We start from the raw sequence: 13,925 nt of genomic DNA, 5'->3' as shown, positions 1-13,925 counted from the left end.
TGAATAATATTCCACTGTATGTGTACACCACAATATGTCAGTGTAGTCATCCACTAATGGACATTTGGGCTGTTTCCACCTTCTGGCTATCATAAATAGTGCTACTGAGAACATGCAAGTAGGGCTTCCCTGGTGGCGCAGTGGTTGAGAATCTGTCTGCCAATGCAAGGGACACAGGTTTGAGCCCTGATCTGGGAAGATCCCACATGCCACGGAGCAACTGGGCCCGTGAGCCACAACTACTGAGCCTGCGCGTCTGGAACTTGTGCTCCGCAACAAGAGAGGCCGCGACAGTGAGAGGTCCGCACACCGCGATGAAGAGTGGCCCCTGCTTGCCGCAACTAGAGAAAGCCCTTGCATAGAAACGAAGACCCAACACAGCCAAAAATAAATAAATAAATAAATTTTAAAAAGAACATGCAAGTACATATAAATATTTGTTTGAGTACCTGTTTTCAATTCTTTGGGGGTATACATGAGTTTCCTTATTTTCTTACATATTTTGCTTATATCTAACTACAAGAGTACAGGATATTTATTGAAGAAAATGTGGAAATTAAAGGAAAAACACAAGTAAGAAAAATTGCCTAAGGGTAATTAAAAATATCCTCCTCCAGAAAGGATATTCTATAAAGTTATAATCCAATTTTTTCTTTCCTCCCGATAAACATGGATTATTAGTTTAGAACTAGGCAATAAGGCCTTCAGCAGGCAGTGAATATGGGCTTTGAGAATATGGACTTTGTAGTCAGAAAAATCTGGATCTGAATCCTACTTCTGCCATTTACTAGCTGAGTCACTTTACGTCTCTAAGCTTGTTTTCATGGCTAGAAAATGGGCATAATAGTACCTACCTCACAGGGTTTTGATGGCACATTAAATGGGATGGCATTGTGAGCAAAATGTCTCATACAATGCCTAGAACAGAACAGGCATTCAGGAAGGATTAGCCGGAATAGTACTTCCCACACAGGGATTTGCTAATACCACCAGGAAGTGAGGCTCGTGAGAGAGGAGCTTCGTGTTTTCACCACTCTGTCTTTAGCACAGTGCCTGGTGCACAGTTTGTACTCTGTAAGAACCTGTTGAATGAATAAGTGTATATAGGTGATGGGAAAAGGATTAGAGACCTGGGAAGGATCTCCAGGAAAACACAGCTTTCTGAGTTCAGAAGACAAGTAAAGGCCACGGATAGAGAGAATTCTTGCGAGTCAGCTGGAATTCTACACAACCATATTCCAATGACTGGAGTGGACCAGGACTGACTTAGGGCCCCCAAAATGAAATCATTTGCAGAAAATAAGTTAGTCTTAGTTGCAGCAACCGGGGTCAAAGCTAGGAGCCCTCTGAGGCATGTGGTGAGTTGAACTTCCTACGCGGCTGGACCCAGCTAAGGGTCAGAGCATTTTTTCAAAGCAAATGAAGCATTTGATGGAATAAACCCAAGCAAAGAGATATTTAAGCATGGGGCCTTGACAGGAACTGCCCTGAAGTAATATCGCCTGGAACTAAGGAGATGATTAGTGAGCTTCTCAGGGCCCTACAGGAAATCTTGTCTGGCACAGGAATGCACAAATTTCCAACCTTGTCTAAGAGCAGTTTCCCCACACGCCACTGCCTCAGAATGATGTTCGTAATAGGTTGCAGAGCTCACTGCCTGCTGAAGGCCTTATTGCCCTCCTCCTATTGTGGGTCCTTATCCCAAGCAAGGGATTTGCCCTGTTTCTAGACTGACTTCTCCTAAAGTGCAGGAGGGCCCAAATGGAGTTGTAGACATGTAACCTCCCAAGAAACTGGCCAGAAAAAGTGCAGTGCTGACCCCTACCTCAGGTGGCTATTAGCTGGGCCTAGTGAGGGAGGGTGTGAGAACCTGTTGTTCCAGGGTAACTGTCTGTTTTTATACAGCTATGTTGTCATACTTCTCCTTTAAAGCACCTATCACTACTGCAATTAAATGATTTTTAGTATATGTGCCTGTGTAAAATTAATTGTTAAAGTCTCTCTCTTCCACTGACTTTAGGGTATCTGAAGGCAGGACTGTTTCTGTTTTGTTCACTATTACACCTTCAGATCCTAGAAGAGGCCTCGTCCACGGTAGGATGCAATATACATTTGTTGAGTAAATGAATCTGAGATATTTTATTACGAATTTCAATTCCGTTTGGAGGCAACAGACTATATTGGGTAAGGACATGTGTTTGAATTCTGGTTTCACAGCTTCGTGACTTTGGGCAAATTGTTGAAACTGCTTTTATTCGTTTCCTGGTGTTGCTGTAGCAAATTACTACAAACTCGGTGGCTTAACACAACAGAAATTTATCTTGACCCAATTCTGGAGGCTATAGTCCAAGAGCAGGCAGAACCCTTCTCCCTCTGGGGACTCTAGGCAAGAATCCATTCCTTGCCTCTTCGACTTTCTGGGGACTGCCCTGGCATTGCTGGGCTTGTGGCTCCATCACTCCAGTCTCTGTCTCCATCTTCACATCACTGGCTCCTCTGTGGGTCTGTATGAAATCTCCCTCTGCCACTATCTTCTAAGGATACCTGTAGACAGTTAGGGCCCACCTGGATATGTAGGGTGATCTCATCTCAAGATCCTTACCGTCATTTAATTACACCTGCAAACACCCTTTTTCTAAATAAGATAAAGTTCACAGGATCTGGGGATTAGGACACGGACAGCCCATTACATTTGTCTAAGGCTTGGTCTTTTCATCCATAAAATAGATGTACTATCTCTTAGAATAGTTATGAGGATTAAATAAAACAACTCATGTAAATCACTTTATGTGTTCATGGCACATTAAAAAACTCAATATTTGGCAACTGGTAATAGCTGATATTACTTCATAAGGCAGGAAAGTATTACTCCTCATGGCCGCATAAAAAAAGTGATGGAGTTACACCAACTCATTCAGACGTTTTCAGAAGTATGTCAAATCAGTATCAGTATCAGTATCAATCTATCTATCTCTATATTTATTTAATCAGGGCTGGGACCTAGCTCAGCCCTCTTACCTATGTCATTACATTCATATTCATGACAACCCTGCCAGATGAAAACAAAACAAAAAAAAAACCCCACAAAAGTAAAGCTCAATTTTTGAGAACCGGAGTTAGCCACAGCGCTCAAATATAAACCAAGGACTTCTCACTCCAACCCCCGTTCTTTTTTCTATATTACCTCAGAAAATTAAGGACAGAAATGGAGAAAGTTCCAACCATCTGTACCTGGATAAATCACTTGTTAGAACACCATGGTAAGACTACAGGGTAGATTAGCCTAGAACTCTGTAATAGTGGCTCTCAAACTTCGCTGTGCGCTGGAATCACCTGGAGAGCTTTTAAAGCCCTCAAATCCCAGACTGTATAGAAGAACAGTGAAATGAGAATGGGGGGAGGGGTGCGGAATGGGGAATAGACCCAGGCATTAGTAATTTTTAAAACTCCACAGGTGATTCCAATCACAGCTGAGGTTAAGACCTACTGCTCTCTCAGTGGGCCTCAAACTTTGGTGAGAATCAGAATCATCTGGGAAGTCAGTAAAAATACAGAGGCTTAGAGTCTAGTCTGCTTCAAGGAGCCTGGGTCTCTTCAGGTGATTCTGAGACCAGCAGTGTTAGAGGACTGTGACTCTAAAGTGCCTTTCAACTCTGATGTTCTGATTTTTACCACTCACTCATTTAGTTATTTATTCAAATACCTGTACTAGAGTTAGAGCTACAGGGATGCAGAAAAAAGACCTAATTCCTGATCTCAAGACGTTCACAGCCTGGCAAGCTGTTCTCGTGGCTCTCAAAGCACTCTCCACAGTGCCCTTCCAGGTTGACCCTCCTGCTAGAGTGGGTGAGCCGTGAGGGCTTTGCTTGACATGAAGAAGATGTTTAATGCATATTTCTTGCAAGAGAGAAGAAGAAGGGGAGAGAGAAAGAAAATATACACAGAAATCAGCATCCCCCAGCAGTGTGGTGGGCAGAACCACTTCCTCCACAGAGTAAGATGTGATTTCCTATAGGGGCAGGTGGGGTCAGGAAAGGTTTCCTCCAAGTGATCAATCTGTACAGGGTCTTTAAGGATGACAAAAGGGTGGGGGAGGGTACTCTCATCATAGCAAACAGCAGAGTTTGCATAGCGGCCTGAAATAGGACGGGGGACAATGAGCAGTTGGTTCTCGAGCACAGCAAGCAAGAGTGGAGGGGGCAGAGAGGTGGACGCTGAGGCAGGAGCCACAGGGCACTTTGTATAATCTCTTCTCCCTCCCTTGTCAAGAGGCCTCTAAGTCCAAAAGTCCCTGTGAGTCTGTGAGCAAGGGTTGACCAGAGCCATAGGCCCAGGACTACAAAGGCCTCCTTATAATCCCTGTGAGCAGGACTTTAGTCCACAAGTTTCTAGAAGCACCTTAAGGCCAAACTCCAAAGGCATTTCTGAAGTGGGTACTCAGGGAGGTTCTCTCGGCAGGCAGGTTTAAATCAAAACTAAGATACCAGGCAAGGACAAAGCTTGCCTGGGAGCATCGAGAAATGCCCTTTCTGCTGCTTCCTGATTATTTATGAGTCCAAGATTGTGCCTTGTCTTTGCCAGGAATTACTGAAGATGGTACCAAGGGAGTAAGGAATCTGAGACCCATGATGGGAGGCAGATAAATCTCTATCCTGATTCTAAATGGTAAAAACAGGAGCGTAAACATTTCCAAGCTTGTTCGATTGCCCTTCTGTCTCAACTGGGTGGTGCTTGCCGGGAAGGGGGAGCTCTGTGCTCCCCACTCAGCTAAGCTTGGCCATTTGCAGAACACCCTTGGGCCCCAGGCCTCTACGCTGAAGGCCCCACTGACAGCAGCACACAGGGGAGGGGAGGGAGGGCTGCTGGGAGGGACTGGTGGTACCAAGAGCTGGAGCTAGAGCTGGAATGATGGGCTGGATGGAATATTGAGTGGGGAGGCTGACCCTCTCTGCCCCAGTGGTGGTGCCCAATGGCCAACTCCTCCCCTTGGAGCAGGCTTTGAAGGATCAAGATTGACCATAAAGGTTCGTTTCCCCTCCATTTTATGACAAGATTGCGTAGTTCTCATCTTGGCGGTTCCCTTCCCTAAAGTGAATGGACTTGTCAAGTAAAGAGGATGAACAAGAGTCCTGGAGAGAACAGCTTGGTTGAAGAGGAAATGATTTCCATGTCACGTGCTTCCATGCTGGGCTCCGGGCAAAGGGACTGAAAGCTTGTTGTGAGTTAGTGAGGGATAAAGTGGACACAGCAGAGCTGGCAAGAAGCTCCCCCGCTTTCTTACCAAGAAGGGATTTTTCTCACTGCTTCCAGGCCTAGACCAGATTTTTTTCTTTCTTTTTAAAATCACTATAAAGGAAAAGGAAACTAACTTTGGATGATCAGGAAAAGCTTCTCTGAGGAGATGACCATTACATCAAGATCTGAAGGAGGGGAAAAGCAAGAGAAGGGGATTCTGGGTAGTGCCCTTGGTCAGGAAAGCACTTGGCTTGCTAGAGGAACATAAAGGAAGCCAGTGTGGCTGGTGGAGCATAGCCAGCAGGAAAGAATAGTGCAAGGTGAAGTCTGAGAGATAGAGGCAACACTGGATCATCAGGGCCCTGTTTGAATATACCCAACTACTGCCCCGAAGCTGGGGTTTCCTGACTTGTTCTGGGGTCCCATTGCTGTCATTTATGTAACCATTATCGAAGTGTAAACCTTCTGTGCTTTGGACTTCTAACCTACAAAGTTTTTCTCCACAGGAGGGAGATTACTTGAGATATTGCCTTTCTCTGAGAGTTAATGATCAGCTTAGAATCAGTAATGCTTATCCCTTACACATAAAGTACTTGATATATTTTTAAGCATCACACACACACACAAAATCAGTTCTCAAAAAATTTCTTTTAATAAAAAGCAGTTCCTAGAATGTTAAACCTCGCATAGATATGAGAACATGGCCTCATGTTGCAAGTAGGAAACACAGGTTAGATTTACCTGAAGTTCTAGCTGTTGTTTCATTAGAGAAGTACCTTTGAATAGAATTATAATGCAAGAGACATGTGTAATTTTTAATTGTTTAGTAGCCACATGAAAAGGATCAAGTAAAATTAATTTTAATAATATAGTTCACTTAATTCAATATAAGAAAATTTATCTTTTAACATATAATCAATATAAAAATTATTAATAAGATATTTTAAGTCCTTTTTCAATGGAATAAGCCACTGAAATCTGGTTTGGGTTTTACAGTCACACTAATCTCATTTTGGACTGGCCACATTTTAAGTACTCAACAGCTACAGGTGGCTACCATAATGGACCTGCAGCACTGAAGCCTCACAGAACAAGAATTGATAACTCCCTTTTTACAGATGAGAACACTGAGGCCCAGAGCTTAAATGACAAGTCACTGACCTGGTTGTGCACTTGAGCTGGGACTAGAATCTAGGTTCTTTGTCAAGGGCTCATTCACTGGATCATGCTACCCTCCCCTTGGGAATAAGAAGGGGTGGGGCTAAGAGAATTACCTGAAATGAGCAACTATCTGTCCTAGAGACTGTGGTGGGACTTTAGACTCTATTTTACGCTTTGGAGTGATACCACTTCTCCCATTTTCCATATAAGGTTACAGAGGCTCCAAGTGCTTTTGCGATTAATAGTGGCCGTATGATATCAGTCCTTGAAAGAAAACAATGCTATCAATATTAAGAAGACATTGCAGAAGGCCAAAGGCTGCTGAACTTGGGCTGTTTTAAACACCACAAAGCTACCCCCAACAATTCCCCCAGGAATTCCTCCAACCAGCTACCAGTCCCAGGAGGACTACTCTTTAGCTTGCCAAGTACCAAGTCTCCTGATCTAGTCCATCCCCCTCTTACCCCTACACCCACTGTCCCTGCTCCTGATACATACTATTAGGAGTACAAAGAAAGGACTCAGCTGTCCCGTGAGGACTAGCTGTGAACCAAGCTCCAAGGTATAGACCAGTCAATGCTATTTAAATAGCCTCTTTATGTACCAAAGACAAATCAAGTAACAGAGAGGGGGGACAAGAGGAAGCAACCACTCCTGAACTAGAAAACCTGGTCACAACCCTTGATGGTGAGCTAAGGGGTTGAGGCCAGCACGTATCTGTCTATCGCGACCACGCAAGCAGCTGTCCTCGGGCACAGCACAAATGCAACCCACAGATGTGTTTGTCGGCCAGGAAAACAATCTTAGGTGATAGAGATGAAGGCCTCTGCTCCACAGGTGAGCAAAAGGAAGCTCAGAGTCACAGTAACTCCAGAGTTCATGCTCATAAGAGCCTTGCTACACGCTTCCCTACCATGCGTGAGCTCTGAGCTGGTAGAGAAAGCCAACTCTTAGAAAAGCAGAGCAGGACGAAAATACCCCCAAATCTAGTATGTCAGCACAGAGAACTGTTTGCAGTTGGAATGAGGCCTCAGTATTTTTTTAAGTTGGAGGCTCCCTCCCTTTCTGCTACCTACGGGTGCAATTTCCAGTGCTTTCTCCAAAAGAAACATTTGGCTTTCTATAGAGAACCTCTGAGACCTCATGTGACTGAAAATGGAAGAGGGGGAAAGAGGCCCTCATCATGCCCCACCCCGAAGCCTCCACAGGGAAGCTGAGGTTGGGCCCCTGTAGATCGATTTATTTTAGGAGGCGCTTGCTTCTGAAGCATTTGTTTCAGAAATTACCCCCATGCTCTGTCAATAGTAGCTTTCAACGGCTCTTCCCGGGTGGCCTTGTCCCTTTTAAATTTCATTTCCTGTTGGAAAGGATAAACAGGTAACTGTTTAATGCCACTGACTGGACTCATTTAACAGAAAACCAGGACCAGCGTGAGGCTGGGGAGCCAGAATGGGATTGATGGGTGGAACAGAGCAGGTTGGTGAAGAGAAAGGCATTAAAGAATACCAAGTGACGGACTTTTATTTTACTGTTTCTCCATGTGAGGGAAATTGTCCCACGGGAGGAGGGATATGAATGCAGGGGAGACAGTGCAGTCAACTGCCATGTTGGACATGGATCCCTGGACTTGGTGTGGAGGCCTTGGTGGGAATCCTGGCACCGCCACTCACGAGCTATGCCCTTCAGCCGAGTCCTTTAACCCTCATGAGCCTCAGCTGCCTATCTGTTCTGCTGCCCACGGTGGTGTGAATTCAAATGATGCCTTCACATGCTCAGCAAGTACCTCACACCTAGTAGGAATTCACACTAGTTGGCACAGATGGCATTGGAACCCCTACCATTTAACACGTTTTCCACTACACACCAGGCACTTGGTTGGGCAATAAGAGCTGCCAATGGATAAGAGAGATCTGACTTTAAAGAGATGGGCACAGAATCGATGATGTCAATACAGTCTGGTAAGGATTCTGAGCAAGACAGACATGGGGTCATATGGTACCCCACATATTAAATGTTTCGGAGCACTGTTGATGGCATGGTCAATGGGGTTGATGAAAGGATTCGTAATTATCTGCCTCTCCCTCTAGAATGCAAGGTCCACCAAAACGGGAACCCTGGTGGTCTTATTCAGCACTATGCCCATTAGAAGCACTGTGGGGAGAAGGGGGTGAGGCAATGGTTAAGGTGATGCTTAAATAAAGGAGTCAGCCAAGTGAAGAATAAGGTTAAGGACAATACAATCAAAAGGAACTGTATGAACAAAGGCAGAGAGACTGGAAGTATAGAAGGATATACTTAGGGAATTAGAGAGGCGGGTTGTTGAAACAAAGAGTACAAAGTATGGAGTGTAGGGGTGAGGTGAGAGGACCTGGCAAGGGTAAGACCATAGAGAACCTTGTTTACCAAACTAAATATGGTGCTGGTGTGGGTGAACAGCCATGTGGGGGAGGCCAGAGTGGGTGGCTGCTGACATGGGCTGATTTAACAGGATCTGAAACGTTCACTCCAACCCTAATATACGCTTTCCTTACAAGCCTGCCAAAATACCAATGATTTTTTTTTTTAACTACCAAGCCCAAAGTAATAACTGTATTAACCAAAAACAGCTGTTACTTCTCAACTAATTAGTTTATCAGATTTGTTAGCCAGATCAATTTTACCAACCACCATGTGAGGTAGGTACTCTTATTATCTCATCTTACAAATGAGAAGACCAAAGCACTGAGAGGTGGAGTGGCTTGCCCAAAGTCACACAGCATGCAGGTAGCAGAGTCAGGATTCAAACTTAGTCACCTTGGCTCCAGGGTCCATTCTCTGAACTACCATATTATCTTCAATCTGTCTTCTAGTTCGCCATTTCTCTCTTCAGCTGAGTGCAGCCACCGTTTAACCCACTTGATGAATTTTTAATTTCTATAATTCTATTTTTCAATTATAGACTTTCTATTTAGTTCTTGTAAAATGTCTACTTTTTGGTCATATTATCCTATGGTTTCTATTTCCTTTCACCAGGAAACATTTTAAACATATCTACTCTCTCAAATTGGTCTATTGCTTTTAGTTCCTAAGATATGAACTTCTCCACGTGTTTTGTCTGACTCTCACTAATGGTGGCTTTTTTTCCCTCTCTTGAACACACTATAATATTTAAAATTACTTAACATCAGGAGTTCTGTTGTTTTGTGGTTCTGAGTTTTTAAATTTTGTTTTTGGTGGGAGACCCATACGTGCTGGGCTGTTGAGACGTTTTTTGACAATGATTTTTGGCTTTAGGCTGTCCCCTGTCAGGATCTCATAGTTTAATCAATTCCAGACCAAGTTTTTACATTATCTTCTTGGCTTGTGGCTTGTGCACTATAAGAGAAGTATACCAACCCCATACCCATGGAGAACACAGGTTGGGGTTTTGATTTCTTGTGGGTGATCCCAGTGGCCCAGGGTGGTTGATAGACTTCCATACCAGATCCTTGGCAGAATTTTCCTTATTTCATGCTCAGTTCTGTCATTCCTCATTGACAGCCTTGGAAAGGAGTTTGTTTCCTATGGCCTCAGCTCTCATCCCTATAGGATTCTGATACTCCAGCCCCTAAGAACCATACATACTTCCCATGTTTTCATAGGACCTTTTGTTTCATTCCTTCCCACTGAACACTGCTTGTTCTTCAGTTCGGGCACCTGGAGATTTCTCCTTTCTGCATACCAGACTGGTGATGGATTTTTTTTTCCCTTGTGTATTTATACTAGCATCTCTCTGTGATTGGGAGGAATGTCCCTTGACAACTCAATCTGACCAGAAAGTTTTTCTTATGCCTTTAGATATCAGTCCTTCTCTCTTGGCTCTGAGTTCAAGGAGGACAGAGACCTTGGTCTGACTCATCTTTTTTTGTTTTGTTTTTTTTGGCTGCATTGGGTCTTCGTTGCTGCACGCGGGCTTTCTCTCTAGTTGCGGCGAGCAGGGGCTGCTCTTGGTTGCGGTGCATGGGCTTCTCATTGCGGTGGCTTCTCTTGTTGCGGAGCATGGGTTCTAGGCGCATGGGCTTCAGTAGTTGTGGCATGTGGGCTCAGTAGTTGTGGCTCATGGGCTTAGTTGCTCTGCGGCATGTGGGATCTTCCCGGACCAGGGCTCGAACCCGTGTCCCCTGCGTTGGCAGGTGGATTACCACTGTGCCACCAGAGAAGTCCCTGATTCATCTTTTGATCCTGAGTCTTCAGACTGTGCCCAGATCAGAGTCGGAAGCAATAAGGAATTGATCAAAATGAGTGAATAAATGAATCAATCAGCTTTCGCTTTCATTCTAAGTGGGAAGTAAAGACCACATACTAATTACCTTCTAGAGAAAGAAGACACCAAGAACCCCTGGAAAGCCATCCATGCTCTCTGGAAGGCCATGCTAAGCAATCAAAGGAGTTTGGGGATTGCCTCAGTTCCACCCTTTGGCCAGTAGGTTCCACCCTTTGGCCAGTAGGTTCCACCCTTTGGCCAGTAGGTTCTACTACTTGACACTACTTTCTTGAAGGGCAACAGCTGCTAATTACAATGCTAGTCTGCTAGAAATTCAAAGTCTGGCAGGCTAGGTAGTTGACTGGTGGCTCTGCTGCCTTTTTAGCACATACTGATGTCCTTCTAGAGCCGTAACTGGAACTTGATCAGTAACAGGTAGTGTGCAATGATATAATATTTCTGTTGGTGCTATAAGGAGCTTGCCAAGTAAGTTCACATACTTGAAAGCCCGTGGCACACTGCATGGCACAGGGTAGGCACTGCTTTAACATTTAGTATGCTTTATTTCTTCTTTTCCGTTAAAAAAAAAAAATCCACGAATATTCGTTGATAAACTACTGCCTCCGCAGCGTTGTGCTTGGTGCTGGAGATGGAGAGGCATAACGTGCAGTCCCTGTTTTAATCCTTAATTAGAAAAAGAATGTCCAGATCAAACTCGACGATAACAAATGATCCTAAATGTCCTTTGCTTTAAGGTGAAAAGACATCTCACCTCATCCTGCCACCCTAAAATGCCTAAAGAGCATAACCAACAAAGTAAATCTTCCCGTTCCTGTTTTATAAAGTAACATTCTCATTCCTCTGAGAGGAAATCTAACTCCCAGTGAATACATGAGCAGACAAAAGACAGCGGATCATAAAAGGCAATTTTTGACGATGATTTTTGAGCTCCTTTTATCACTATAATCCCAGAACCTAAAATCATGCCTGAACTAAAGTAGAAACTCAGTAAGATTGCTGAATGTATCTGTATATATATATATGGATGTGGCCCATCCATCTATATGACTACAGTGTGACTCACCTGTCATTCCATACATATTTATTGAGGATTTCCTATGAATGAGAGTCTCTACTAGATTTTTTAATAGAGACAGGAGAAAAAAAAAAAAAAGAACAAAATAGATATCCTACCTACAAGGAACTTCCAGGTTTAAGGGCGAGATAGACAAGTATGTAAATCACCATGATATAACATAGAAAATGCTAAGAGAAGAACAGAGAAAAAGACTATGGGGGTTCCAAATACAGAAAGGTCACTTCCTGCTGAGGGATTAGATAAGACTGTGGCTAATATAGACTATATGCTCAGACTTAAAGGAGAAGTAATTTGTTGCCCTGTAGAGGGGAGAGAATGGGGACTGGCAAGGAAGGAAGGGCAGTTCAGATGGAAAGAACAGCTAAGACAAAAGTAGAGAAGCAAAAAAGCACAGGACATATAAGATGAAATAGAAATCGGGCTGGAGATGCATAAAAGGGCATAAAGGGGACTAAAGAGAAATAAGCCTGAAGGGTAGGATGAGCCAATTTCAGGGATTCTGAATGTGTCCTGATTTATCTTCCAGGACATAGGATCTCTACAGAGTAGCCACTGCTTAGCATACGGCAGGACTTAATTAATACTACAACAGACCCATAGCAGGAACCTGTCCTCCACGTGCACACAGGAAGCTGCCATCTGTATGCACAGGCAATTACAAACATTCCAAATACTCTGCCCTGAACCCTGCAAGCACATCAAATACTGACTGTAAAAGGTCACCCAGCAAACAGCTCTGATCAGTCCTGGCTCAGGCAGAATCAAATCCTCTAAATAAGATCCACTAGATGCAGTGTCAGGAAGGTCAGAAACTACCCTTTTCCACATCTTGAAGCATTTTTACCATGTGGAACATTTTAGGGGAAGAAGGGAAAGGAGGGGGGGGGCGGGTGGGAAGAAAACAACAACAAACATTTCCAGAAATAATAGAATTCCAAGTAATTAAATGTTAAATGATCACAGTAAGCAGGGAATTTATTTTGGCCCCTGCCTCCTTCTAGTGATCTAAAAAGCAGTTGATTTCAAAGACAGCCATGCCAGGAGTAAACCTGGCATTTCATGCCTCCCCTCTTCCACCTCCACCCCTACGTGTCCCCACTGTGTACCTCTGTCGAGCTCACTTGAAATGTTCCACGATGAGGTAGGCACTAAGTCAGCAGTGACTGACAACTCTGTTTCTGAAAAGACAAAGAAGGGAGGGGAAAAAGACAAGGGCAATATTAAATATAGTAACTTATGGGCTGTTAGAAGCATCACAGGAGATTTCCAAAGGCCCTGCCTTCCAAGAGAAACCACACGGTCCCACAGTTTAGTAAACTTGAATGTCTGCTCTACTTGCCTGGCAGAGGTGCCTGCATCATAGAGGCTATCCAGACAAACACACTGGAGGCCAGATTCCAAGTTGTTTTTCTTTAAAGCACAGGCTTGAAAATTAAAATACAAATATTTCATTGATGAAAAACCAAACCTACAAAAATGACCAAATACCATCCAACACAAACTTCCTTTTCTTGTTAGAAGACAAGTCTTAGATTAATATAGTCAACAGTCTTCCCATGAAACATGAGAACAGCATTGTTCCTGCTGCTGGCTTCATTTGTGTTTGTGAAATGATAGCATTTCTATTAATAGAGAAATCGATTTCCCTATATTGAAACCTTAAGTCAAGACAAATGAAAGCTAAGTATTTGAATATGGAGAGTCATTCGTGGTAACCCAAATTCAAAGATAATTTTCAAAACCACTATACATTAAAGCAAACGTGCAAATCAATAGTCTAAGGGACATGATACCCTATTAAAATTTTAAAACTCTTCAGTGATATACTGAAATATACAAATGATGTCTTTGTTTTTGAAAATTTAACCCATGACACCATCCTACTAGCACATTCTAATAGGATTGCACTAACCAATTGTTAGGTTACACACACGCGTGCATACACACATACACACTCACTGCATTACAGAACTTCAGTGCTAGGCAGGATCTCAGAGAGCCCAGAGGCTGGGTCGTTTGATTCGTGGCACCCATGCCATCACTTCCCCTTCCTTCAGACATCATTAGTCAATTATGGCCCTTTTTGCTTATTAAACCTGGGGTCTGCCTTACAGCCTTTTCAACACAGTACTCTAGGTAGTCACTGAAAATGGATCTGTGTCGGAATGCAAGCTAAACTTTAGTAAGTGGAAGAACTGGATTCACATC

General features: G+C 43.6%; 1 protein-coding gene across 1 annotated transcript in view; it reads right to left on the bottom strand.

Annotated features, from left to right (window-relative positions):
- ROR1 (receptor tyrosine kinase like orphan receptor 1) overlaps nucleotides 1-13,078 on the bottom strand; it is a 169,563-nt gene extending 156,485 nt beyond the window's left edge. Inside the window, exons 1-2 of the mRNA XM_065885120.1 lie at nucleotides 13,057-13,078; nucleotides 12,824-12,895 (exon numbers count right to left, since the gene is read on the bottom strand). Coding sequence (XP_065741192.1) covers nucleotides 12,824-12,895; nucleotides 13,057-13,078 — 94 coding nt within the window. The remainder of the gene's footprint in view (nucleotides 1-12,823; nucleotides 12,896-13,056) is intronic.
- Nucleotides 13,079-13,925: the final 847 nt, after the last annotated feature.

The sequence above is a fragment of the Phocoena phocoena genome, chromosome 1, assembly GCF_963924675.1.
Source record: "Phocoena phocoena chromosome 1, mPhoPho1.1, whole genome shotgun sequence".
Taxonomy (NCBI): domain Eukaryota; kingdom Metazoa; phylum Chordata; class Mammalia; order Artiodactyla; family Phocoenidae; genus Phocoena; species Phocoena phocoena.
This window is presented reverse-complemented; position numbering and strand designations above follow the sequence as displayed.